At 36.9% G+C, this 26,695-nt stretch overlaps 1 protein-coding gene across 2 annotated transcripts in view; it reads right to left on the bottom strand.

Annotated features, from left to right (window-relative positions):
• The window catches only part of SENP6 (SUMO specific peptidase 6), an 83,894-nt gene that overhangs the window by 45,568 nt on the left and 11,631 nt on the right, over positions 1 to 26,695 (bottom strand). For both annotated transcript variants that reach the window (XM_049817895.1, XM_049817896.1), the window contains exons 2-5: positions 17,648 to 17,741; positions 11,174 to 11,237; positions 10,404 to 10,540; positions 4,010 to 4,111 (exon numbers count right to left, since the gene is read on the bottom strand). In XM_049817895.1, coding sequence (XP_049673852.1) covers positions 4,010 to 4,111; positions 10,404 to 10,540; positions 11,174 to 11,237; positions 17,648 to 17,741 — 397 coding nt within the window. The remainder of the gene's footprint in view (positions 1 to 4,009; positions 4,112 to 10,403; positions 10,541 to 11,173; positions 11,238 to 17,647; positions 17,742 to 26,695) is intronic.

Raw genomic sequence — 26,695 nt, 5'->3', positions numbered from 1 at the left:
ATATTACAGAGTAATATGAACTCATTCTCCTTTCCTTTTCACAAACAGAACACCCACAAGAATACAGCAAACTCTCTAACTATTACCCAGAGGAATAGCAGGATTGAAAGTAAACCAGGTAAAAAGGTAATCCTGATAATCCCAGAGAGTGCAGCGTGAAAACACATTTAATGTCCACAGTGCTCTGGGAAGAGAGTAAAAGGAATTCAAAATGGAATGTGACCACTGCAACTTAGACTGGGGTGGGGGTCATCAGCCAATGGTGCGTGTAAGTGAGGAAAAATTGCTTCCAATGGGAGCTAGCCTTCACAAAAAATAAACAGTGGTTTTGTGCGGGTCACATCTGAGTTTAGAAATCCAGTCAGATCCAAACCATGTTCCTATGGAGCCATGTCCAGTATCTTTGTATCCTTGGCACAGTTAATATGCAACTTGGATTAACTGTTTACAGGTGCTCTAAAGAGTCACGCTGTTAAGAATTGTAAATTTTAATGCTAAGGAAACCTAAAGGCAGGAAAAAATTTCCAGAATGCCTGATACTGTACACTGTCATAACATTAGAAGCCTTGCTTTTTTTAAAATCATAGAATCACAGAATCATAGAATCATTTAGGTTGGAAAAGACCTTTAAGATCATCGAGTCCAACCGTAAACCTAACACTGCCAAGTCCACCAAATCCCATATTAATACAATGCATTTAAAAGAATTTTCACTTTTACATCTCAGAAAGATTAAGAAATGAGAATCATGGACAGATCCAGGAATTATAATGAGCAGTGTCCCTACAAAACGCTTCATGCAGCTCATGCATAAGATTTCTTAGACATGCTATGCATATATGCTATTCCAACGCCAAGTCTTACAGAACAGCCAGTCAATAGCGTAAGATAGAACTATGCATCCATTACATGAAGCAAAATAGTTTGAACCAACTACGACACTAGGCTAAGCTGTATCTGAAAATCTGTTGTATCAGAAGTGAACAAATTTTAATTTCATCCCCAGATTTCACTGGAAAAAACATGAATAATATTTATCAAAATATTATGTTGAAATGTCCAATTTTGTTGTACTGGAAACTTGTATTTTAAATATGAGTGAAACAGATACTCAGCCAGAATTTAAAACAACATGCATGTGCAAAAAAGTTGGACAAAGAGATGAGAAATACAGTACACATCACAAGCTCCAAATTCAACTTGATAGAGATTACGACTGAGTTTCATAATTAGCTTGCTGCATGTGACACCATCCCCACTCAAAGAATCTAGTATTAATAACAGAATCTGTAACATCAGTGCCAGAGACTCAGTCTGCTCAGAAGTAATTTAATAATGGTTTTATGTTTTGTTATCCTTTCAATAATCCACCATAGATTTAAGAACAATGTTACGTTAGTTAAAACTAGTTTCCCCATGTTGTTACTGATCACCATACCATAAAACAATTCTACAAATGCAAACAAATGTAAAAGAACACAACTTTTTCTTGCCTGTAGATAAGCATAGAAAAAAAACCCCAACACCTTAGAACTCAATTTCCATGCTACCAGCTTTTCTTTGTCTTGATATATACCTAGAATTTTCTTCTTGGTTTGCCACCCACATTCTCTTGCCATCAATACTGCCATCAGATATTACTTTTAAACGCAACTATTGTCTAATATTAGTAAAAACTATCAAAAAAAGATATACAAGATTCCTAAACAACTAAAAATATAGGACAAAAAAAATTACCCACTTTATATGCACTGGAATTTTGTATTATGAACAGTTTTCTAGTCCTATTTTAGTTACTTTTTTTTCTAACAACTATTGTCTTCTCGTTCATAAACCTACGTTTTCCACATCAAGAAGCCTTGAGATCCCCCTTCTTTTTTAATGTAAAAAAAGTATGATGGGAGGCCATGTTCTACTAATTTTCAATCCTCTAACTCAGAAACAGATTTAGAAGCTTTTAAAAAGTAGTCAATTGAGTCAACTGGCAAAAGATACTGGAATTAAAAACCCTTTGCACAGTTCCTCTGTAAAGCTCACCCTCGAGTCAATTAGATCATGCTGGTTCTGACATCCTCCAGTAGCAAAACATTGCTTGGAATTGTTATGACTATTCCCTGCCTTTGAAACTCCTAAGATATTCTTAGCATAAGAGTTAATTGTCTGTTAATGTAAATGAACTACAATAACAACCCTGAAAGTTGTTGTTTAAAAACATTCAAGGTGACTACTACCCAATTACTTCATGCAATATTCAGCTTGCCTATATTATGTATTATTTTTCTTTCTGCATGTCACACATACGAAGTTGCTACTTTTTTTTTTTCCCCCACATTACATTGTAGGCTTATAAAGAAGCAAGTCCCATAGGTGAGAAAGGCAAGTCTAACATCTCCTCAAAACTAAGAATCTCTGAGGCAGACTCTCTTGCACGCTGAAGAAGCCTATGGCACTTAACTAGATGTGATGAATCTATGTTGACTAGCTGTTTCAAAGAACCATCTTGCAACAAAGCTTAATCAAGTACACTAGTATTATTAAGGTCAACATTCAGAGAACCAACAAAGAGCAGTCTTGTATGATTTTGCTTACTTCAAATCTTTTAATTTGCACTGCAGATCAAGATTTTATCAATTAGAATTACAAAAAAAAAAAAAAGTGAAAGGTAAGGGCATGAATGCTCAGAGATGCCCCATGCTTTCATCAATGGAACATTGAGCAAAAACATTCTAAAAAGGACTGCGTGTAAGAAGAACTAAGGTTCAGCCTAAACCACTCTGATAACAAACCTCAAACCTCATCTTTCAGTTTAATTTGTGGGAAAAGTTCTGCCAACCCTCCTTAGTCCTCCCTGCCTTGCAATGATGGGAAGAAATGTAAAGAAAAGGGAGATCTCTACTACTGCATCCGTTATTACTAAGGGGAAGGAAATGTCCATGCAATTTTCCATTTACAGATGATAGTACAGTTTAAAATGGAAGGAGGCAACAATGGTGTAGGTACTCAGGGACAGGACTGCAAAACCCATTTTTCAGTCTGTTTCTTCAATGCCAGACTACCCTAATACATGTTTGGATCACATCATTCATTCACATTAGTATATGGGCTTTGTTTTTCTGAAAATGGTAAATGAAAGTGAGGGAAGTGGTATAAAAAAAGAGGATGATGCCTACCTATGATCCCACCACCCCAAAAAAAATCTATACTAAAAAATAAGAGAGGAAAAAAGGGGGCTGAAGAAAGAGGCTACAAAACGCTGACAGGATGAAGCACTCGTGGGCTGGTGGAAATCCATGAAATTCATAGATAAAAAGAGCTCTGAATGGACATATTTTGAAAGAAAATTCCTTGAAGCCATGGTTAGCTCAAATGTTTGTGACACACGTTGGGTGTGAAAAGCCTGTAAAAAAATTAAAAAACAACCCTGCAATTTATAGAAGTCTGATGTAGTTTTAAGTTTTCAAAACAATCAAGTTTAATTCAGTATAGCTGAGTAAGATTCCCCAGCTTCCAGTCCTCCATTCTAACAATTATTTATATAAATGCAAAATCTTGCTTCTGTGAGAGGTCTCAGTTTATGTGTTTTATCCTGTATTTACAGACTACATAGAATCAACAGATCTGTAACTTAATCTTCAGGTAGATTTTATTCAAGCTGGAGTTTCTGTGAGTTAGTATTTGATGATCATGTTGCAGTTATGTGAATTTCTACTGCATACTATGTTTGTCCATTTCAAAGATTTTCTAAATGTATTCACATCAGCAGGTGCTCTCCTACTGAACATGTGCCATAGTGTGCTTTAAAATGAGTAAATACTAAGATTATATAAGTCTTAAATGGTAAGTTTTATGAAACTTTAGTAATTAAGATCAAAGCTCATGATCAAGAATGCACCATGTAATCACTTATGTTTCCTTAAAACACTTCATAGCATAAGGAAAACCATTACATACAAAACCAGAAAGAACTTTTTTCAATTGGAACATCTGGAGAAAACAAATGCAGTCTTACCTTTGGGCTGCTGTTTTTACTACTGCTGTCTGTGCATGCGCATGGTGAAAACGTCTACCATGTACTACAGTTACAGGACAGGACATATTCTGAGCATTTTCACTGCAAACATACAGAAAAAGTGTCTAAGAAAAGGGTCTCATGTATTTGTACATTGTCTTACCTAAAAACGGCAGTGTCCTGCTTTTACAATAACAGCCATACAAAACCACAAATCAATGCAGTATTTCTGAATCAATAATACAACTTATAAGCACCCTCTGACAGGCATAAAAACATTCAGTCTAGAATAAAATAGACAAATAAGAATAAACACAATTTTCTTTCTTCTTCCCCTGGAAGAAAAAGTTAAGATTTTAAAAAATGTTATCAACATCCAAAACACAGTGAAACAGCTCTCTTTTACTCAACCCCATCACTGCAAAAAGACACTGGCTTTTTTAATGAATTATAACCATTTATAATTATTTTTATATTTCCATCTATACATTTTATTAAGACATAATATTAACTACTTTAATATGACTTAGAGGGCATAACGTGAACAGGTTGAATTGCACATTCAGGAATTTCTCTTATTTTATTACTCATAAGGGAAAATAAACACAGAAAACTTGTGGATGTAAGATGGCTAGTAACTGAAACAACACAATACCTCCCAAAAATAAAAGATTCTCAGGTGCTCAAATATCTCAGCAGGACTCTGCACAGAGATAATATATTCACCAACGCCTTTTAGCATTTTTTTGGTTTCTTCATTTGTTGCCTTTTGACACTTTAATCTCATTACTACGTAAAACAAGTAATTCTGGAGAGAAGATTACTTACCATTATCCTCTCTAGCAAAAGCTGATATAAAGATACAGTAGATTAGTAATATAGTACTCCTTCGACAGTCATTAGACCCTAACAATTATCCTGCACACTTCTGTGGCAGGACACACAATACTACATTTGAAATGTTCAAAAAACATGCAACTTTTAATAGATGGCATGTTGATAATGCACATTGCTTCAAATTATGGAAATACAATACTTAAATTTTGCTTGTAAAATTGCTTGGAAATTTTAATTGCACTGAATAAAATTATGTGAAAAAGCACTCCGATTGATACAAAATATTTCTCAGAAATACTATTTAACAGAAGTTTTGCTCCTGCTATTTGTTCTGTTATGAACAATGAAAAAAACCTGAAGTACCAAAATTCCCCCAAAAGCTGACAACCAATTCCTAATCCTTCCTCTACATTCCCACAAAAGGTGAAAGTGAGCAAACTGCAAGCTTGCTTTTTAAATTTCTTTTCACTTTAGCACTCCAAACCTTTTTGGGAGCATTATATTGAGTATTATAAGTCAATATTAGAAGCTTTCAGAGCATTTCTGACTGATTATAACATAACCATGAACATAACAGAACAAGACCTGTCAAAACCAATCACTTGGTAAAATTGTCTTTTCTAGAATATGAAGTTTAGAAACATCACAGATGTTCTGACTTTAACAGTTCAACTCCTAAAAACTAACCTAATAGCATCACATTCAAACACCAACCTCTTGAAAGTAAACACATACATCCTACATGCTTCCAAGTCAAGACTATGCAACTCCAGCTGGTCAATCATCATCGAGACTAAATTACAGTCAACCTTCTGTTTAATGTTGTCACCTGAGAAATAAAAAGCTGACAGCTACTTGCCCTAAATACCATAGGGTGTCTCAAATCCTCTCTGGCTTCCAGCTTAGTGTCTTTGAAAGAGATACTAGAGAAGAAAACACAAGTGGAGCGCAGGAATTCCTTCTCAAATGCTTAAGACTTAAGGAGTTTAAACAAGCGAGCAAGTCTACAAACACACCTAATCTCACATTTTATCATTTTATTTGTTGAATCTGAGCTTTGCCAAACTATCATGATTGGGAAACTCCAAGTCTTGTGCCCCTGCAGCATAAAAAAAGTGTTAAGCAGCGCTTCTGCTTTGTGCCTCACTCTCAAGTAGTGAGAAACTCCAGTAGGTGCTGGAATAGAATATCGCAGCCTGCTGGGTGATCAGATTTGAGTCAAAGCAGACTGTTCTAGATGGCACACTTAAATGGTTCATATGGCGTCAGATATGCTTCCAAGTAGGACAGCTGTAAAATACAACCTGCTCTATAATCCTGTTCTTTGAATAGAACATACCCAGTGCAGACAGAATCACCAGAAAATTTAATCATGACATCCCAGCAAGTTGCAAAATGGGTACATCAGAACTGACATCTGGGTTCGCAAGTTTCAGCACAGTTTCAAGAAAATGAATATAGAACACTAAAACCAGGGTGATGTAATGGTCTGAAAGTTCCTTGAAAGAACAAATGTTCTAGAAGTCTCATAGAACTTACAATATATTAACAATACATGTCTCCTTGACGTGATCTCAGAAACCACAGAATCATTTAAAGTCTAGGCTCTGATGGAAACAAGGTTACACTATCATATTCTATCAACTGATACTAGGAACTTCTTAACAACACAGATTCAAAAGGCAAAGCACAGAGGAATCTTGCACTGGGCAAAGAGATGGATCTAGAAGTAATGGAAGCACGACATTTCAGGAACACAGGACACAACTACAGACTACATTCATTCTGCTGTTCATCAAATAACTTTTTTTTATAAAATATTACAAAAAAATCTAAAAGGGACTCAACAACATGAGAAATTTTGATACAAGTTATTGAAAACTAGCAAAGATAAAAGCAATTTAAAGTAAGACCTCATGATTAAAAAAAACAACCAAACAAAAAACCCAGAAAAAAATCCCAAATAGCAAAACTATTAGGGTTAAGTTAAGAGTTTGATAGTGCATTTTTTGGTTGGTTTAAATTTTTGCACATGCAAGTGGAGATGTACAGGGAAAATTTCTTCTCACTATCCTTCCATATTCCTTCCTCCTATCACTCATGCCCTGGATTTTAGGGAATGCTGTACTACAGGAACACTAATTTGACTCAAGCCCCACTGATCTGAAGAGTTTTTAATCCCTATCCTGCAGACAAGGTAGAAAAAAAAGAGACTTCAACTTTGTGACAAAAATCACTATGCATCTCAAGTATCTGATCTTGCACTTAATCTAGCAGTTCAACTGCATAAGCCTTTAGAATTTTCTCTAGTTAAAGAATCAAAATATTGAACGCGTAACTATTAAGCACCTTCCCTGCTACGTGTCAGTGAACACACCACCAGTCCACTACAGACAGTGACTTGATCACAAACCTTTATGGATTTGGGGAATTTGTTGTGATACATGTGTTATGAAAGATATAACACTATCACAATTAAGGTATTAAATCAAGATAATCACTTATAGCATAATCACATTTCCAAGCAGACTTAGTGACCAAAATCTGAAAAGGAGTTAAATAATGTTGGTAGTATGAGTTTTAATCAAACATCAAGTATTTACAACAGTCACAGTGGCCTACGCACATCCATTACTCTACTAAACGACTCCATTAACGAAGTTTAGTAAGAAGAAGGTGGATACTTTTGTTTTCCATTTCAATTCAGCATGCAACTCAGTACTGGACAGAAGGTAGATGCCTGCTTTCAAAGTAGATGATGTGACCTTCAGGTAAGGTAACACCCATGCAACAGATAGGTAGGTCTTAGGTTTATAAGGTAGTATTTGTCAATAGAAGGCAGTCCCAGTCCAGTTAACAGAATGCCTGAACTAAATGCTTAGACTGTCTAAAAAAACCCCAAAACCCCTCAGCAATTATTTACCTTAAAAACAAAATAAAACCCACATACCTTTCTGGAACTTAAGAAAAAAACCCACACATACACACTCAAGACTGCTTTAACAGAAAAAGGAGAAAAATTACAGAGGAAGGTTGAATTTCACTACAAATCCCACAGCCAGACAGAAGAAAATTCTGGTTTCCAGAGGATTAGAGAAATCTTATTTTAAATGGTTAGGTGTACTCAAAACAAAAAAACAAATATAATGCACATGCACAGGCTTCTTCATTACTCTTGGTTTGAGTCTTTTTTGTTTTTAAGATAAATAATTGCTGAGGTTTCATAAGAAGTGGCCAATTTGAAAAGAAGCAAGCCAGAAACCTGTATGTAATCTTACAGATCTGTTGTATGTACTAAAAATTAAAGACTGAAACACAAAACATCATTTGTGTAGCATAAATCAAGGATAACAAAGTACTGTCCTAAGTTGTGTAAAGGTAAAAAGAACGATGGAACTAAGAACCCATGTTCGGAGTTAGCAAGAATTGCCAAGGAGGTGCTTGAATGTATTGAAAAATAATAGACCCCTGTGCAATGGCACAACTTTTAACCTATAACAAAAAACTTGCCATTACTAAATCCATTTTATTTAAAAAAAGCTTTTAAGTTCCACATAACATCCAATTAGTCTATCTCAAAAACCAAGACATTGTCTGTATTCCCGTCAAAGGAAGGGAGGGAAAACGTAGGTGCACTCTCACCAAAAAAGCTCAGTGAAATCTTTTTTGTAAATGTCTGATCTGTGGATCTGATCTATCAGGTCTGAAACATCTGTGGAGAGAACGCACTTATTGCTTTTATGTTTCATTGGACATTGGGAAGGCAGTGATATTGATTCAGGTTTATATGAACAAACCCTACACAATAAAACTCTATGAGCAGAGGTGAATTTTTAAATGGTGATGGGATGGGAGAGATTAATACTTTTATAGAAGTCTACGTGCCTTTTTTGTCTTCATTAATCTAACATTTAGCTAGAAATCATGACTCTTCAGACAAGTTAATTATTGAAAACTTAATAAAATGTAAATAATATGTTAGAGGCACACTTAAGCTTACTCAAAATAATCTAGTATACAATACTTAATAACGTGTAGTTACTGTTCCAAACATACATTGCATATACCCAAACAATCCCCTATGCAATGGCATGTTGGTTATAACAATAACTTGAACTGTTACGAGTGCAGAACCCTACTGATCAGTGAAAGTGTCACTGTTCTTTGTGAAAACTAAGCCACTAAATAAGAATGCAGAGTAAGAGTATCCTTCATTCACCTAATAAGCTAAACCGTTGTTTATGTGGTCCTTACAGCAGTAGTCCCCAACAAGAAAATGTTCATAACTGGCCCTTTATCAGAAAATTCAGGATCCGCGGGGGTTAGTTTTGTTTTGGGTTTGTTAGGGTTTTTTTGTTTGTTCTGTGGTTGTTTTTTTTTTTATTTAAGAGTATGGATGAACTTAAGACCATCCACAAGCTACAGAAAAACTAAATTACAGCGATATGTATCACATTTGGTTAAGACAGTGGATGAAGGGCCACCTAGGTATTGAAATTCTCCAAGATAGACTAATATGTGGGAGTAGGTTACAATTACAACATAAAGGCAAGAAGAGTCTTTATTTTGACTGAAGTATGTACAATTCTTGTATTCGTTCTTCTGATGGACCACCAGACCAGACTGGAAATTCTAGATTTGTTCCCTGTACCTTAGGCTCAAAGATCAAAACTGCAACAGAGGACACACATCACACAGGACTTCATGGGTTTATTTTCTCAGTCGACTCTGTAATAAGATGGTCCCACTAACCAAGAATGCCCTGTGGATCAGCATGCAAGAATGAAGATAAAGACTTCCTTCATACAGCTACACATAGGTTAGATATTTGATGACTGGCCCAACTATAGCTAGCTGTCTTACTAACTTTTCCTTCCTGCAAAGGTAACCAAATTGAGTACACTTTAGCAATATGAAACACTCCCACAGAAAGTTACATGAATGTATCACTTCTTATTATATACTAAATAAAGAGATCGGTCTGTTACAAGCTAGGGACAGTAGTAACAAGCAAGTACAGCACTGAATGCTTAAACACTGTTCCTGTCAGCTCTAAATTCAAGTGACAATTTCAAGCTATCATGTAGGAGTGTAGGTATTTGCTGAATCCTTTAAAGGAATAGTCTGTGACTCCTAAGTCAAATGATACCTTGCAATAAGGAAAACAAGAGTATGCATCCTGAGTTAACCTTGGCAATTCACAGTCATGGCAAGAAGAAATTCTTGATGGGGATGTTAGAAATATTCTTCTACCTCCTAGCGCTATAGAGGAAACAATAGTACAACGCAGACAACATTGGTAAGGCTCTGACAAGTATGCCAGTGAATGCTCTAACTATATTTTAATAATACTCTGGTATTTTACTAATGTGCTATTTAACATTTTGGAAGAGGAAAGACCTTAATCTATTTTTCTATCTTTGTTCAGAAGCACAGAACAGCGTAGCTTCTTAAAATGCACAGCAGATAATGTAAATGTACTACAAGTTCTGTTCATTCAGCATTGATTTATATCAATGATTAAGTAGGTAAGTAAACATAATGCTAAATGTAGTACCTCAGTTTCTTGCTATTTCCCATCATGTTGAGGCCAATTGAGTTCCCTTTAAAAAGTCTTCCAGCTTTGCCTCGCCTTGCATATGTTTTTATGGAATCACCACTGGTGCCAACAGCTCCAGGCCGACAACGAAGTGACTGTAACAACAGAATTCACATATATTAAAATACTTGTATAAACGTTAGAAAGAAAAAACTAATTACAAAATATTTATATAAATATTACTTCGGCTTCATTTTCAGACTGCTTTTGTACCAAATTTAATGTAAAATATACCCCATCTACACCCTTACTCACTAGGATTCCTTACTAAACAAAATATTAACATCTTCAAAGTATTATGAAGCATCTTGCAGGTATAAGCTATTTCAGTATACATAAAAAAAACCACAAAAAGCATGGGTTTTGCCTATGTATCTTCTCCTTTTATATACACACACACACAAAACTGGGAGCCTGACAGTAAACAACCATGGGATATAATGATTAATATTTTTAATTAAAAAACAATCCCATTAACGATAATTGTCTGAACTTAAAACTAGTTATTCATGCTCATGTTTTCAGAATACTATACAAACCAACAAGATCTACAGGATTAAGACGAACAAAACCATTAAGGGTAGGCAGATAAATAGCTTGAGTGTATGTTGCTAGATCAACACACAAACTTTCATACTGTAATACCACATCATGACTATGCAACATTATTTAAGAACCCAGCAAACTTTAAAGATACATTTTCACTATGAGATAAACAGAGTACTTGCCTTTCTTTCGTCATTGGGACTGAAAGGCCCATCACTGTCATCTATGCTGAGCAGATTTGCCTCGCTAGATAGGTGTGGGAGAGAAAAGCAGATACATTGTAATGCAACAGAGGCTGGCAAAACATTCTAAACACACAGAGGGCTTTTTTTCCTTCCCTCTTTAAATTTAAATGCATCACATACACATTGTGTATATATATTTATATATATGCCTAAAACAACAGGAACATAAAGTGGGCAACGTAGTGATCCAGATGTATTATATGAACCTGAACTTAAAGTGTACATCAAATTATTTCACAAAAAGCAAAAATAAAAGGATGTTATTAATTCAAAAGAGAATACTATTGGACCTTCAATATTGTTATGGCAATGTTACTGACATCATGAAAGATTCTATGCATAAATTGAGTCAAATACTAAATGAACCTATAAAGCATAGTCTTAGTTTGTTCATGAATATAAATGTTGAAGTATGCAGTTTAAAACTGCATACTTAGTGCTTTAGGAGAAGAACTTGCATATAACTAAATTTTATCCCATAGCAATTACTGCCAAAATATGTCTTCCTAAAAATAGCGTATTCAGTTTGGCTCAACTGTTCATTAAAATGTGTTTCTTTAGTGCTTCTGTGTCTGTAATCCTCAACTATTATAACAGGGAAGAAGATACAAAAAAAGAAACCCACCCCATGATACTGTGAAAACGTACTCTTTTCAGTAACAGGCAATTATCCTCAAATAATCTTTAGTATTTAAATTAAAACCCCAATCATACATTTTATACTGATACCAGCTAGATTAGGCTAACACATTCTTGCTTCCAGGAAAAGCAACCTGCAGATAATCCCTTCTCATCAATCCTGGTAAGGTTACTCCTCTCTTGGCCACAACAAAATAATACATCTTTTAGCGGACTTATAGTTGCATGGTTTGGGGGTTTTTCATTAAGGTCATACAGGCAGAAATGACTTAAGAATACAAGCAGTTATGCCAGGAGTTCCAAGGGAACAGCTACACAAGAGAAACAATGATGGAGGTGAAGGTGGAAACAGATCTTGGCTGCAGGTATGACATGTTGACTGCAATATACATAGTGACTTTAGCTCTTTATATGTAAGGTAACTACTCAGCACTCTTCCCCCCAAGCCCTAATTCCCCAAAAACTTTTCCCATACGCAAGATTTCCCTTCATGTTACAATTTATACCTCCACCTTATGCAATACAGATATCCCGACATCAAATAAAAGAAAAGAAAAAAGTTCTTAACTCAGGGTGAGAATTGCAGACCCTGAAACTTCAGGAGATAAGATTGTGTGCACAGTTGGTTCTGATATGGGAAGAATGATGTAAATGTCAATGCTCAGCCAGTGGCACTGTTGTGTTTTCCTTTCATTTACAGACAATTTTAGGTGCGTAACAGTAAAAATGAACAGTGCAGTGGATCATCACTAATTTCCAACAGAAAGTGTCACAAAGACAAAGGAGTATAGTTGTACTTCTGTACAGCCTACCCATGGATATCAAAATTTTAGAATACTATAACTTTTTTTTTAAACTCTCTTTCAGGATAGATTATTCTTTTACTGGAGGCTTATAGAGGTTTCTCAACCCTTCAGCGGAAGACAATGAGTTTAACTATTTCAGAAAATTTCCAGATCCTAAAGAATAAATAAAACCCTGCAGCACAGACGTGAATAGCAACCTGTGGTACCTGCAGCTCTGGCATTTACCTACTGTGTTGACCTAGGCCAGATCATTTTACTCTAGATATGTTTTCCTTCTTCAGCTCCAGCTCATACAAAAATCATGATGATTTTCAAAATGCCCTTGTGCAGTGGCTATATTTTTAGGGCTTCAAGATGCCATATTACTGCAACCATTTTAACAAAGGGTGTTTGGGTGGGTGAGAGAGAAGGTAACACACTGTAAATGAACAAAACACTGAAAAAAATCCTTAAACTGAACAAGAATAACTCGTACAAAGCAACTAAGATGACATGACTAGAAAAATATTTGGGGATTGGATGTTTTTAAAGAACCAATATTTTTAGTTTTTAAGGAATCCAAAGTATATGCATCAGTACCAGAAAGGCTGTTTTTTCAGAGAGCAGAATACATAGCAACTGAGTAATGTCTATTTGCTCATGGATCACATGCTTACACTTGTCTGCTTAAAAGATGCAATTTATACTGACAGGAAAAAAAAAACACTATACCACACTCCCACATACCAGACAATAACATTTTAAAACTACTAAAATGAAACTCAGTGGTCTTGCTGGGAGGAGGCTATGCCTCCACACTTTGTCACTTTTAACCAGGGAACCAGAGAGAGAGATTTTCACAATTAGAACTACAATTTCTAACTTTTAAATACTTTAATTAAAATTTTATAACAAATGAAAGTTAAGTCTTTATTAAAATGGCGGGGGGGAGGGGGGGGGGCGGGCGGGGATAGATGTAAGTAATATAGGTAAACAGAGTTCTTTCCGCAAGGGAGTTCATAATTACACATTCAAATTTAGGCATTGAACAAGAAAAAAAAAAAAATTCTATTTCATTATCTCTAATCACTTACCATTTGTTTAATGTTTTAAAACATTAAGAACCGTGCAATAGCTAGTTAGATACCTCAGTTTAATAGTCCATGTTTTTACTACTATCTACAAGCAACCCAAACTTTAAACCGCTGTTGATTACTGAGTTTACACTCCAATGAGCTGCAAGCATATTTCTATCAACTACCAACTAATCCAGTAATGTTTCAAATGTAATTGGAATTTCTTTCTGAAAACTCTTACATATATAAACAGGAGGCTGACATACTTCCCCTCACAGTGCACTGTGTACATTCTTTATTTTAAATTACATGGTGGTAGGCAGCACATTAAAAAAAGCCCTGATAGAGGCACAAGAGAAGTAGTGGTATTATTCAACTCATGCACAATGCTATCTCGTTAAAAATAACCTTAACTAAAACTGCTAAAAATTAAGAACTGAGGCTCTGAACAAAATGTTCTTTATCAATTTAAAGGCTATAGTGCCTTACTAACAGGGTCACAAAAGAAGCATAAATCATCTACATAAACATGGGGTTTTTTCTGAGAAAGGAATGAAAAGGAAAAAAATATTGGAAAAAAGCTAAACAGAAATAGTAACAATAAAAAGTATCATTGCTTTTCCAGTTAGGAATACAAGAGAACAAGCAGTTTATGCCCCTAAATAAAGAGGAAAAAAATTAAAACTTTTTGAAAGAAAATGATACCATAGTGCAAATAAATTAGACCCATTTATTTGTATTCAGTTTTTTGATACGGCCATTATTGAACAAATCTCAGTGGAAGGCCCAAGTCTGGGCTATTAAGAAAAACCCATTATGACACCCAAGAGAAAACTGGGCCCATGAGTTTACAAAACCACTGTGGGGCATATTGAGATGTATTTCGAAAACATTTACCTGGATATTAAAAAGGAAGTAAATATAAATTATCCAAGACACTTCAGGAACAATCACCTGTAAAACTAGCAACTATCTTATAACATGTTAATTTCAGAAATCAATTTAATTAATATATTACTTTAGCCATGTTTGCATAACTCTTCCATCCTTTCATGTCTTCTGCTACATAAGATACACATCATTTCCATCATTTATTCTGTGATGGTCTACACAGGTTTCAACGTGTTCAACCGACCAAATGGTCTTTTTTTCTGTTGTTCTACATAAAGGTTCCACTCCTTCTGTATGATCTCCGAGTACAAAGCAAGCTATCTTGCTATCATCTTGCTATCATCTTGATTGCTATCTTAAGTAGATCAAACTTTGCAAATCATCAGAAATGTTACTTTTACCTTTTCAAGTGGACTGAAGATCATCTGCAGTCATTTACTTTGGGATAAAACACTTGTCAATCACCATTTTGGATTTCCGTAACTAGTTCCACGCCAAGTATCAACTCTAGCAGCATTTAAAAATGTATCTATTGTGTTGGGTGATGATCTACTTTTCTGAATCTTCTTCAGTTTACAGAAGTTCTTTACTCTTTTTGTGTTCAGTACTTGATACCTTACCATTATGGACACGGCCGATCTAATTCCCCAAATAAGTTAAACAACACACTTCTTTTAAAACAATCTATTCTAAAAATTGCTTTGGTAGGAGGTCCTTAGCCACATATTTTGTGTTCATCTCACTGAGGAAAGATAATCCAAGCAGACATCCAGTATTGACCAACAACATTAGCACAGGTCTTATGGGGTAATATAAGAACACAGCCCATCCTTTAAGTGCTGGAATGTTATTCTTGGGCTAGTTCAAAACAAACTTATTGTGTGTCTGCCATTAAGAGGGCAAAAAGCTGTGATAAGGTCAGACACTAAAATGCTAGTTAGTGCCTCAACAAGCATGAGATGCATCCAGGTGCTTGCCTTAGATTTACAGCTTCCTCCACATACAAATGCAGTTAAATAGTAAGTATCAGCATACCATAGCAAATGACATTTTTAAAAATTGCCAGAATACATACTTATTGCATAGTATACTCAAAATACTGGGGTGATACTAAGCTTTATGCTGGAACAATTCTATGAACTAAATCTGCTAAACTTTGAAATGTTCTGCTAAGGGCGAAGGGAATTTAGAAAGAAAAGGACAATTTACTGTCACATCATTCGTTTTCTAAAGATTCTCTTCTGTCAGAATTTTGTTATACAAAGTAAAAATGTATCAGAAAAGCAAAATACACAAGTTATTTCAAAATACTCAAAGCTTACAATGCCATTAAGACAAAAAAACCCAGGTGTTACCAAAGTAAATATGTGGGCAGCTTAAAGTACATACTAGCTTGGAGGGAGTAAAAAGTTGCCTGAAATGGTATTAGAGGATGGGTAAGCATAAAAGGCAGGATCTCCAGTTTAAATCAATTTTCAACTGCTCTTTTATCTATACTTTCAGATAAGATTCTGCATAATTCACAGGTATAAAACAGAATTACTGATGTGAGTAGGTAATAAAATTTCAATATTGGCTACAGAAAAAATGTTTATTGTACAGGATATTTGAAAGGAATGAAAAAACTCACTCAGAAATACCATCTTAAAATCAGATACAATTATATAAAGCATACGCTCCATAATCAGTTTTCCAAACTTTAATTTTTTTTTAGCATCACTACACTATACATATCTCATTCTGTGTTCTTAAATCAACATCAGCTGGAAACAGACGGAAAATGGCAGTATATTACTAGAAGAAAAAAAGCTGCTATGCTTACAAATGTGAGTTACTTATTTCTGAAGACAAGTAAAATGCAAATACTAACTGTATTGTATGTACTGCTACTACTGCACCAGAAGTGGATGTAAAATTGCTAAGGAAAAAAGCAAGCTTAATTTTATAAAACTAAAATGCCCTTAGTTTGAGAACCTTTTAAAAAGTGGTTGTAACTTTTGACAAAAGTTCTTCATGCTTACCTCACACTTCAATGAACTCCTGAACTCATTTTTTAATGACTAAACCATCACATTTCTTAATGTTTTTGTAAGATTACAGCATAGCCTGCTGCTGCAGCCTAAGTGGTTATGCATCTACTTTCCTATATCCTTTCCAACACACAGTATTTGGCAGAGTATTACAAGATACAGATTCATATAAGAATTATTTCTGTACCTAACCACAGGATTCAGTTTCTCCTTACTAGAGAACCATAACATCCTTTTTTAAACTTGCAGGTTCTACTCTCCAAATATCTAAGAACAACAAATAGACCTAAAATGCATTCTCCAAGCATGAAACTTGTTGTTTTAGTCTTCTTCATTAGTCTTTTTGGAAATAAATACATTAATATCGAGAAAACATATTAGCAACAATAAAACGTCACAAGGACAAAGTATGTATTCAAACTGTACACACAGGATTTAAGTTTTAGTCAAAATCCACACGCACTAAGTAAAGAATTAAATGATTGGGGAACAAGAACAGCCTTAACTCTACCCAGTGAGATAAACACAAGGGGGGAAAAACAACAGACTTTTAAGCTCAATTTAACTTGATGTAGTCCTACAGCTACTAAAGTACCTTAATCATAACTGTGAAGTACTGAGCAGCATCACCAGTAAAGGAAAAGCTGAAGCTGATTGGATACCCCACATTTCCATTTCCTTACTTTACATGTTGACATATTTCTTGTCTGTGTTCCTTAGACTTACACAGTAGCTCCAAAGACAATTGCAACACTTTTGAAATGCACTGTGCCCTATGTTTTAAGTGCCACATTCACAATTAAATTTACATTATTATGCATTTTTATATGGCAATACTATTTAAAATAATCACTTCTTTGAAATAATTTTTCTTAATCACTTCAATTTTTAAGATATTATATATTGTTTCTTATTAATAAATTACAAAAAAAGTATTTATTTATAAATAGACACTTATAGTTTCAATAGCCTAGATAAAAGCATCCTTACTCTTTCTCTGCATCTCCTTCACTTTCTTCTGCATGATCAAAGCTCCAATTATTTTTAAAACCTCCATCTCTCCTGGACTGTGATCTATCCAAAGCTGAAATGAGAACAAGTTAAGATAAGTCTTGATTTCAAGTTGAGTTATCAATCAACACAAACTAGAGGAGTAAACCAGATGCATATATTTTCCCCAAGCCTTTATTTTGTTGATGTCAATGTTTAACTATCATTGACAAAAATAAGTTCATCAATGCAGTGGTGACTCATATTCCTAAATAAATACAAGTGAGTTAGCAAGCTATTAAAAATGATGACATGAGATAGTTTTACACAGATTTCAACTGTTTTACTGACACCTATAAATTTACGGGTTCCTTCTCTGATATGAATTACATGCCACACACAGTCCTCACGTTTATTATTTAGATGTCTAATATCCAAACACATATTTAATTTTTCCATATAAAAGCAACAGTCCTGAACTGCCCCAAGTACAATTTCAATGTAATACTTTTTTTGTTAATTCAACATCTGACACTGACCTGAATTAACATCTGATGATAATTGAAATTTCAGTGTTAGCATCAACTAAGTAAAAAAAAATTGAACTTTCTGAGAACAGTCACACTACATCAAATTTCAGATTTATCTGCTGCAATATCCAACAGTATGGGCATTTTCATGTAATATGATGGCATGGTGGTATTCTTAAGTGAAGGTGGTCCAGAGACAGCACTCATTAAAGCAAGGCACTGTTCACACCAGACGCTAATTATTGCGACTAAGAGCCGTCTCACACAAAATATGCAGCAGCTTTGATTTTGGTATAATTTAGATGTGTCTTTTCTTACTATATTTTTCCTTACGTAGTTGAAAATGCATTTAGAAATAATGAATGCAACTCTATGTTTTGACAGAAAAGAAAAAACAAAATCACAACCAACAACATATGTCTAGAGTTAAAGTATAAACAGTGCACACAGAAATATTTACTGCATATTCAACCTCTGCTTCCAGCTACTTGCATCTACTGAGGCCTTCCTAAGCCATGAATGGTATTTTTGTGTTTAACAGCCTCTGCTAGCCTTTTTCTTCTGCCTGCTTGCTTTTTTAATCAACCCTACTGTACAGAATCAACAGCATATTGCAGCAGATAGTACCTTGGCTTAATTATACATTATATGAGTAAGTATCTCCTTTTGTTTGTCCTGATTCAATCTGGCATCTTTTGCTCCTACTTAGTCCTACTCCTCCAGTTCTTGTACTTTGGAAGACAGTAAAATATAATTCTCCCTTATTCACTCGTGATTGCATAGATGTCTGTTGTGTACTTTCACGGCCATCCTTTTCCCAGTCAGAAAAAGAAAAAAACCTGAGTCTTTTTAATTTTTTCCTCACATAAAAGCTGTTTCATGCCTTTAAATCACTCTCAATGCTTCTCTCTGAACCTCTTCTAGTCTACTGTAGCCTTTTTGAGATGAGAAGAGGATACCAACACCATGAGGAATATTCAAGATGCATACATACCATGAATTTCTACAGAAGCAGCATGATGTTTCTGGTTTGTTCTTTATTCCTTTCCTAATAAGCCTTAACATTGGATTTGCTGTTTTCACTGCTATGGAGAACTGCATTTATCTTTATGAACTATATAATTCCATCTTTCACTCATGGTTGGTAAGAACCAGTTCAGAGCCAATTGTTGTCTACAAAAATTCTCCTTCCCACTTCTCATTCACTTAGATTACTTGGCATTTACCTACGCTGAATTTCATGTACGATTTCAACCCACATAACCCAAAACCTGAGCATCTGCACTTTTCTTTAAATAGCTAGCCACTATGCTAACCCAAATAAAGTTTGCAACATCTACACATTTTGTCACCTTGCTATCAAACCCTTTTCCTTCTATCTGTGCACCAATGTTAAACACAGAACCTTGGAGTTCAATCAGTTACTCCTCCTATTAACAAAAAGAACCATTTTGGCCCTCTGTTTCCATCTGTTGCCAGTTGTTTGTTATAAAACTTTCCATTTAATCCAGAGGCAACTTAGCCTCTCCAAAAGCCTTTGGTAAAGGACTTTACAAAGGGAATGATTAATTTAATTCTTGTCTTCATTATAATTTCTATGAATTTGGGTTGCATGGTCACAAAGCCCACTGATTTAAGTTCCTCACATACCTCCACTGCCTTTCTAAAAAGCTGGTATCATACCAGCTACCTTCTTTACCTATAGCAGAAAGATGATGCTAACCAACAAGTAACATGCTACAGTCATTAGCTCCTTCACTCCCAAGTTCCTCTTACACTTCGATGAATGCCATTTGATCCTGCCGCCTTGTTCATTTTTTGCTTAATGTACTGCAATTTCTTCCACTGATGCTTCGTTTTCAGTCATATACTCTATCACATTCCTTTTTAAGAAATATTCTGGCATGAAGACCTCTGTAAGTGTTGTCAAAGTGAGTGCAAGCAATCCCATTTTTCAGCTATGACCTTATATTCTCCAAAGCTGCCTTTTACAACTTGGCTGTATACTGACCCTACAGATACTCCAGAACCTTTTATGCTGAGTTTCAAGAAATACTTCACAATAGTTTGTATGCCTCTTGGGAGTTATTCATCAATATATTATTTTTTTCCTGCCTCATTATAATTATAGGTTAAATCCACCAGCTTTTTTATTATTCTCTATTTTCATTATTCGGACAAAAGTTCAGATTCAAGGAGGATGATGTTTTATTTCAGACATTTCACCTTACTCTGCTGTTTAGCCATGCCAATATCTGGGGGGGCCTTTTGAAGTCTATTTAAATAAGCAACATGCATGTGCTATAAGCCTCCAATATGGTGTCTTTAAGTAACTCCCAAGCTGTCTGCAAATATTTTACACTCCAGCCGCATCTTTTAGTTCCTTTTCAAGAAGTTTCTTAAGATTTTCTGTAGTCCTTTTTTTGAATTAAGCATTTCTGTATTAGATGGTTTGTCCACCACTACAGATCAGCTCAGCTGCCCATGGAAGAACAGCCTTAGTATCCCAGCTCTGCACCCTCAGCTCTAGATCAATTTTCACTCACTCTAGCATTCTTGGTTCTACCAAAAATGCAAATCTAGAAGTATATCATCATGTTAGCCAGACCATTCACCTGAATTACTTGATCTGAATGGTCGCTTGCCATCTGATTCTATGCAGGGTTTGGGTGTGGTTTTTTTTAAACAGAGATAACAAGTCATCTGTCACACAGGCTGTTTATAACTATTTTGTAGTAAGACTTAAATTTGGGACCACTATGTCGCAATTTTTACTGTGTATATTATCAAGGCCATTTTAATCAGCAAGACACATTCATACCCAGAAGGTGAAAATATTCAAATAAACAGAGCTGGCCCCAAGATATTGAGCCAACGGAAGTCAATTGCTATACCTCTGCCCAAGAAAGGCAGCACACTGGAACAGATTTTACTAGCAATGTCAAATCATTTTTCTTCCCATTACAAGCTCCCTTTGGGGCATTTATACCAAGGGTTATAAGCAAATCTGAGCCCGAGAAACTACATGGAATTTAAATAGAGATCTTAAACAGGTGTATCTAAGATACTTCACTGCTTTTTTAAACAATTGTCATCAGTCACATGTCATTTTTAAAAAGCCAATTAAAAAATGTCCTGAAAAAATAATCTGTATTTTAGTTTTATTAGAACTTTTATGGCATTATTAACCACATCCTGAAGCCAACCTTTTAAAAATCCCCATACAGTCTTTTTTGTGTAAAACCCAATTAACAAATTTTGGATTACAAAACAAAGTATGCTTGTAGGAAAAATGGCAGAAAGCAGATTAACACCTTTAAGTTACTGTGTGTGGACACTGTTTTGTAAACTCCTTTAGCAGGAGTTTCTATCATTCAACAGTGTCATTAAGCAATTCCTAAATGGGAGGAAAAAAAGTTCACAGTGAATCTCCATGAAATAAGAGCAAAGTTGTGCATTAACAAAAAAAACCCTTTAAAATTGTCTAAAACACTGAAGTGAGGAGTGACATAATAAAGTACTAGTGTCCAACAGAACATACCATGTTAGAAGATATTTTTTTTTTTTGCATGTCTTGTACCTCGTGCTCTAAGGCCAGCCATTCCATACAAATCTACATTACAGCTGACAAGAAAAACATACCTATTTCTTTATTGTTTTGGATGTGATGCTGTATTGGTTTTGCATGGCAAAGTTTTGGTGGCGAGGGGGCTACAGGCATGGCTTCTGTGAGAAGCTGCTGGAAGCTTCCCCCGTGTCTGATAGAGCCAATACCAGCCGGCTCCAGGACGGACCCGCCGCTGGCCAAGGCCGAGCCCATCAGCGATGGGGGTAGCGCCTCTGGGAGAACAGATTTAGGAAGGGGGAAAAACTGCTGTGCAACATCAGCCAGAGGAGAGGAGTGAGAATATGCAAGAGAAACAACCCTGCAGACACCCAGGTCAGTGAAGGTGGGGGAGGAGGTGCTCCAGGCACCAGAGCAGAGATTCTCCTGCAGCCCATGGCAGTCCACGGTGGAGCAGATCTCCACCTGCAGCCCGGGGAGGACACTGCACCAGAGCAGGAGGATGCCCGAAGGAGGCTGGTGACCCCGTGGGAAGCCCATGCTGGAGCAGGCTCCTGGCAGGACCTGTGGCCCCGTGGAGAGAGAAGCCCACGCTGGAGCAGGTTTTCTGGCAGGACTTGTGACCCCGCGGGGGACCTACACTGGAGCAGTCTGTGCCTGAAGGACTGCAGCCCGGGGAAGGGACCCACGCTGGAGCAGTTCATGAAGAACTGCAGCCCATGGGAAGGACCCACGTTGGAGAAGTTCATGGAGGACTGTCTCCCGTGGGAGGGACCCCACGCTGGAGCAGGGGAAGAGCGAGGAGTCCTGCCCCTGAGGAGGAAGGAGCGGCAGAGACAACGTGTGATGAACTGACCCCAACCCCCATTCCCTGTCACCCTGCGCCACTTGTGGGGAGGAGGGAGAGAAAACCAGGAGTGAAGCTGTGCCTGGGAAGAAGGGAGGAGTGTGTGTGTTGGGGGGGAGGTGTTTTAAGGTTTGGTTTTATTTCTCATTATCCTACTCTGATATGATTGGTAATAAATTAAACTAATTTCCCCAAGTCAAGTCTGTTTTGCCCGTAATGGTAATTGCTGAGTGATTTCCTTGTCCTTATCTCAACCCACAAGCCTTTCGTCATATTTTCTCTCTCCCTGTCCAGCTGGGCAGGGGGGTGGTAAAGTGGCTTGGTGGGCACCTTGGGACCAGCCAAGGTCAACCCACCACAGATGCTGGATGCATTTACTGGCCACACAAAGATCAACTTTTCTAGGAAAGCAACTTTTTCAGATCTATGTCTGGATTGCCAGAAGAGCTCCCCGTCCCTCCAGAATACAACAGTAGAGACTTTAAGGTTTCTATTACAACACACAGAAGCTTCTACAAGTCTTCCATTTGCTGAGATCACATCTCTTTCTGCGTGTCCAAGAACTATCCTAAACATGAAACCTAAATCAAACAAAGGTTTGGTTCAGGACCAAGGTGTTTTTCCAGGAGGACCTGAAGTTTACATTCTTCTTCCCCAGTTACACTGGCAAAGAAATAATATAAACCTCATCTTACAAATGCTTGGACCATCACAACTGCAACCAACTTATCAGATACTGCAGCACTCACACAAAAAATGCAAATTAATTTAAATGTGCTCAGTATCATTGCCTTCATCCAGACTCATATTTAAGTAAATTAAAAAGAATGCTTCTAAGCTTTTTAATCTGCTGTTCATTTAGTCACCACATATATTGTAAGAGGATACAAGTACTCATAAAAATCTGACACATAAATATTTTTTAGTTGTTTTACTTTCCCCATTGCTTCATTATTCTTTAAGACAGGCTTCTTCAGGCTTCTATGCAAAATAGCTTTTTATCTTCCAGCTTTGATACCATCAGCTCTAGTACATCAACTGTGTAACCACAGTGACATTGCATTTTCACATTCTGAAGCAGCACTACATGAACAGGTTTATGCACCCCTCACACCTCCTAGAAGCTGGGGCTTCTTGCTCCAGTCCTGCACCCTGCCTAACATCAGCACAGCTGTTTCCTCACTGAGAGCAAACCTGGGGAAGTAAACTAATTCAGGCAAAAATACCTTGAGCAGCAGGGGAGGGTGAAAGTTATTTTTCCACCCTATCAGTTTCCTCCTCTGTTCAACTACACTATCACAGCACAGCTGTGACAGCACAGCACAGATAAAGGGCATCCAGAAACTGAGATTGGTATCTTTAGTGCCTAAAACAAAGAAATCTGCATGGAACCAGAGCCTAACCAACATTTATAGGTACAGAGTTAGAGATCTATTGCTTAAAAACAGCTGTCAATGCAAAAAACTTGTCAAAACCGCTTCCAAAAATAGGCAATAATCATAAACTGATAGTAAGTGAGATTATTATATGAAGCACAGAGTTCAGCAGTGAAGTTCTATGATACCAGCGTAATGGACACAAAGTATGGACATTCTTTCACACATGAAGGCAATTTAATTTCTCAGATAGCTAACAAAAAACCCCACCCTTTCAAGAATGTGTTGTCAACAGAAAACCAATGATAAATACAGAGCATCCACCCCTGGACAAAAAGTTTGCAAAGAAAAAGCATTTATAAAAGGTCTGTAGTTCAAAGATGGAAAAATATTCTGCATATTCTAATAAACAACTGGGTTTTTTTCTTCAGGACTTTCATACACATTGGGTTGCTTACAGTGCAGAATATCATGTAGAATGATTGGACTCAAGAACACAGAACTGCGTAAGTTTGATCATTTGCCAAACTGTTTAACATTTTCTAAATATTAACAAGGAATAACAGAGGAGGATAAGAGGAGGATGGAGCTTTGAAGTATGTTGAATATTTTCTTTGCAATGTCTTTGAAAGTTTTTCTGGTAGGATAGTGGTGGTAACCACACAACAGACTACCGGTGTTTCTTGGCCTTTTCTACTGATTCTCCCAACAGAGAAGTAGAGGTATCACCCAAGGACACTGCCCTTCTGACAGCATCAGAAAACAATGCAGAAGTACATCAAGAGGGCTTCTTTATTTACACCAGCAGCGAAAGGAATGCTACAGAAAACATGGACCCACTGCTCAATGAGACAGGAACCTAGTGACAAAGGACACAGAAAAAACCTGAAGAACTTGATCCTTTTTTTTTTTGCCACTCCACATGTCACTGTTAAGTTCTGCCCTCTGACCTCCCAGTTCCCCAACTCTACCAGCAGAACCTGTGGGAATGCATTATCACCTATTGTCAAGGAAGATATGATTACAGAACACTTAAGCCACTTGCACATGTACAAGTCCACAGGATCAGACAGGATGAATCTGATGGTGTTGAAGAAGCTTGCCAATATCTCTGTTAGGCCCCTCTATGTTATCTTTGAAAGGTCATGGCATGAGAGAGGTTCCCAATGACTGGAAAAACATCATACCTATCTTCACGATGGGCAACAAGAATGATGTGGTGAACTACAGACTAGTCTGCTTCACCTCAACCCCTGATAAGTTTATGGATCAAATCTTCCAGAAATCCATTCCCAGCTACCTGATGGCAAGACAGTGAACAGCCAGCACACATTTACCAAGGGCAAATTGTGCCCAACTGGCTGTGTAGGTAAGGGCAGAGCAATGGGTGTTGCAAGGCCTTTGACATGGTCTCCCACAGGGTCCTTATAGGCAGACTAGAGAGACATGGACTGAGTAAACAAATGAGAAGGTGAGAGGAAAACCAGGTAGACCATTGGGGTCAAAGGGTGATGATGACTACCAGTACAAATCCAGCTGATGGCATCCCTCAGTGATCGGTACTGGGGCCAATACCGTTTAATGTCTTTGTTAATAATCTAGATGCTGGGACCAAGTGAACCCACCAAGTTTGCACACAATGCCAAATTGGGGGAAACAGTTGATACACTGGAAGCCAGGGCTGCTATTCAGAGGGACCTGACAGGCTGAAGAAATGGGCTGACGAGAACCTTACAAAATTCAACAAAAGCAAATGCAAAGTCCTACATCTGAGACCAAATAAGCCCATGCAACAGTGCAGGCTGGGGGATGACTAGCCAGGAAGCAGCTCTTCAAGAGGATCTGGGGGTTCTAATGGACAGCAAATTGAACGTGGGTCAGCAGTGTACCTCCACAGCAAGGACGGCCAACCACATAACATATTAGCAAAAGTTTAGCTAGTAGTCAAGAGAAGTGACTCTTCCCCTCCATATGGCACTTCCATATGAAACTGTAACCGGGGTACTACACTCAGTTTTGGGCTCTCCAGTGTAACAAAGACATTGACACACTACAGCAAGTTCAGTGAAGGGCTGTCAATATAGCCAGGGGGATCAAGCACATGACATATAAGGAGACACTAAAAAAGCTGGGTTTATTCAGCCTTCAGAAGGGGGGAGGGGAGACCTTTTTGCTGTCTTCAACTGCCTAATGGGAAGGCAGAGAGAAGATAAAGCCAAACTCTCCACAGAGATGCACAGCAAAAGGACAAGAGGCACTGGGCACAAGCTGGAGAGAAGAAAATTCCAACTCAATGGAAGAATTTATTTTTTACCATGAGGGTGCTCAAGTTTGAACCAGGTTGACCTGAGAGGTCATGGAGATTGAAAAAAGCCCTGAGCAACCTGCTTTAACTGGGCTTGTTTTGGACAGGAGGTTCCAACCCACATGATTCCAACCAGCAGTCAAGCAAAACCAGTGACTACTCACAGGTACAAAGCATCACCTAAGACAACTGCACCATCATCACAAACACTTCCAAAATGAAGTACCTCAGTCACTTTCCTCCTTTTCTCTCTCTGAATAAGTCTGCCACCCACTAAAACTTTCCAGGCAAGTAAAATAATTTAACCAACATCAAAAGCAGGATCCAACAATGAAGGAAAAAAACACAAATAAACAAATAAGTAATTTTTTCATCTCTAGCATTATGAATATATATAATTCTTTACTTACATGTGACCTCTATTG

This window comes from Accipiter gentilis, chromosome 15, assembly GCF_929443795.1.
Source record: "Accipiter gentilis chromosome 15, bAccGen1.1, whole genome shotgun sequence".
Lineage (NCBI taxonomy): Eukaryota > Metazoa > Chordata > Aves > Accipitriformes > Accipitridae > Astur > Astur gentilis.
This window is presented reverse-complemented; position numbering and strand designations above follow the sequence as displayed.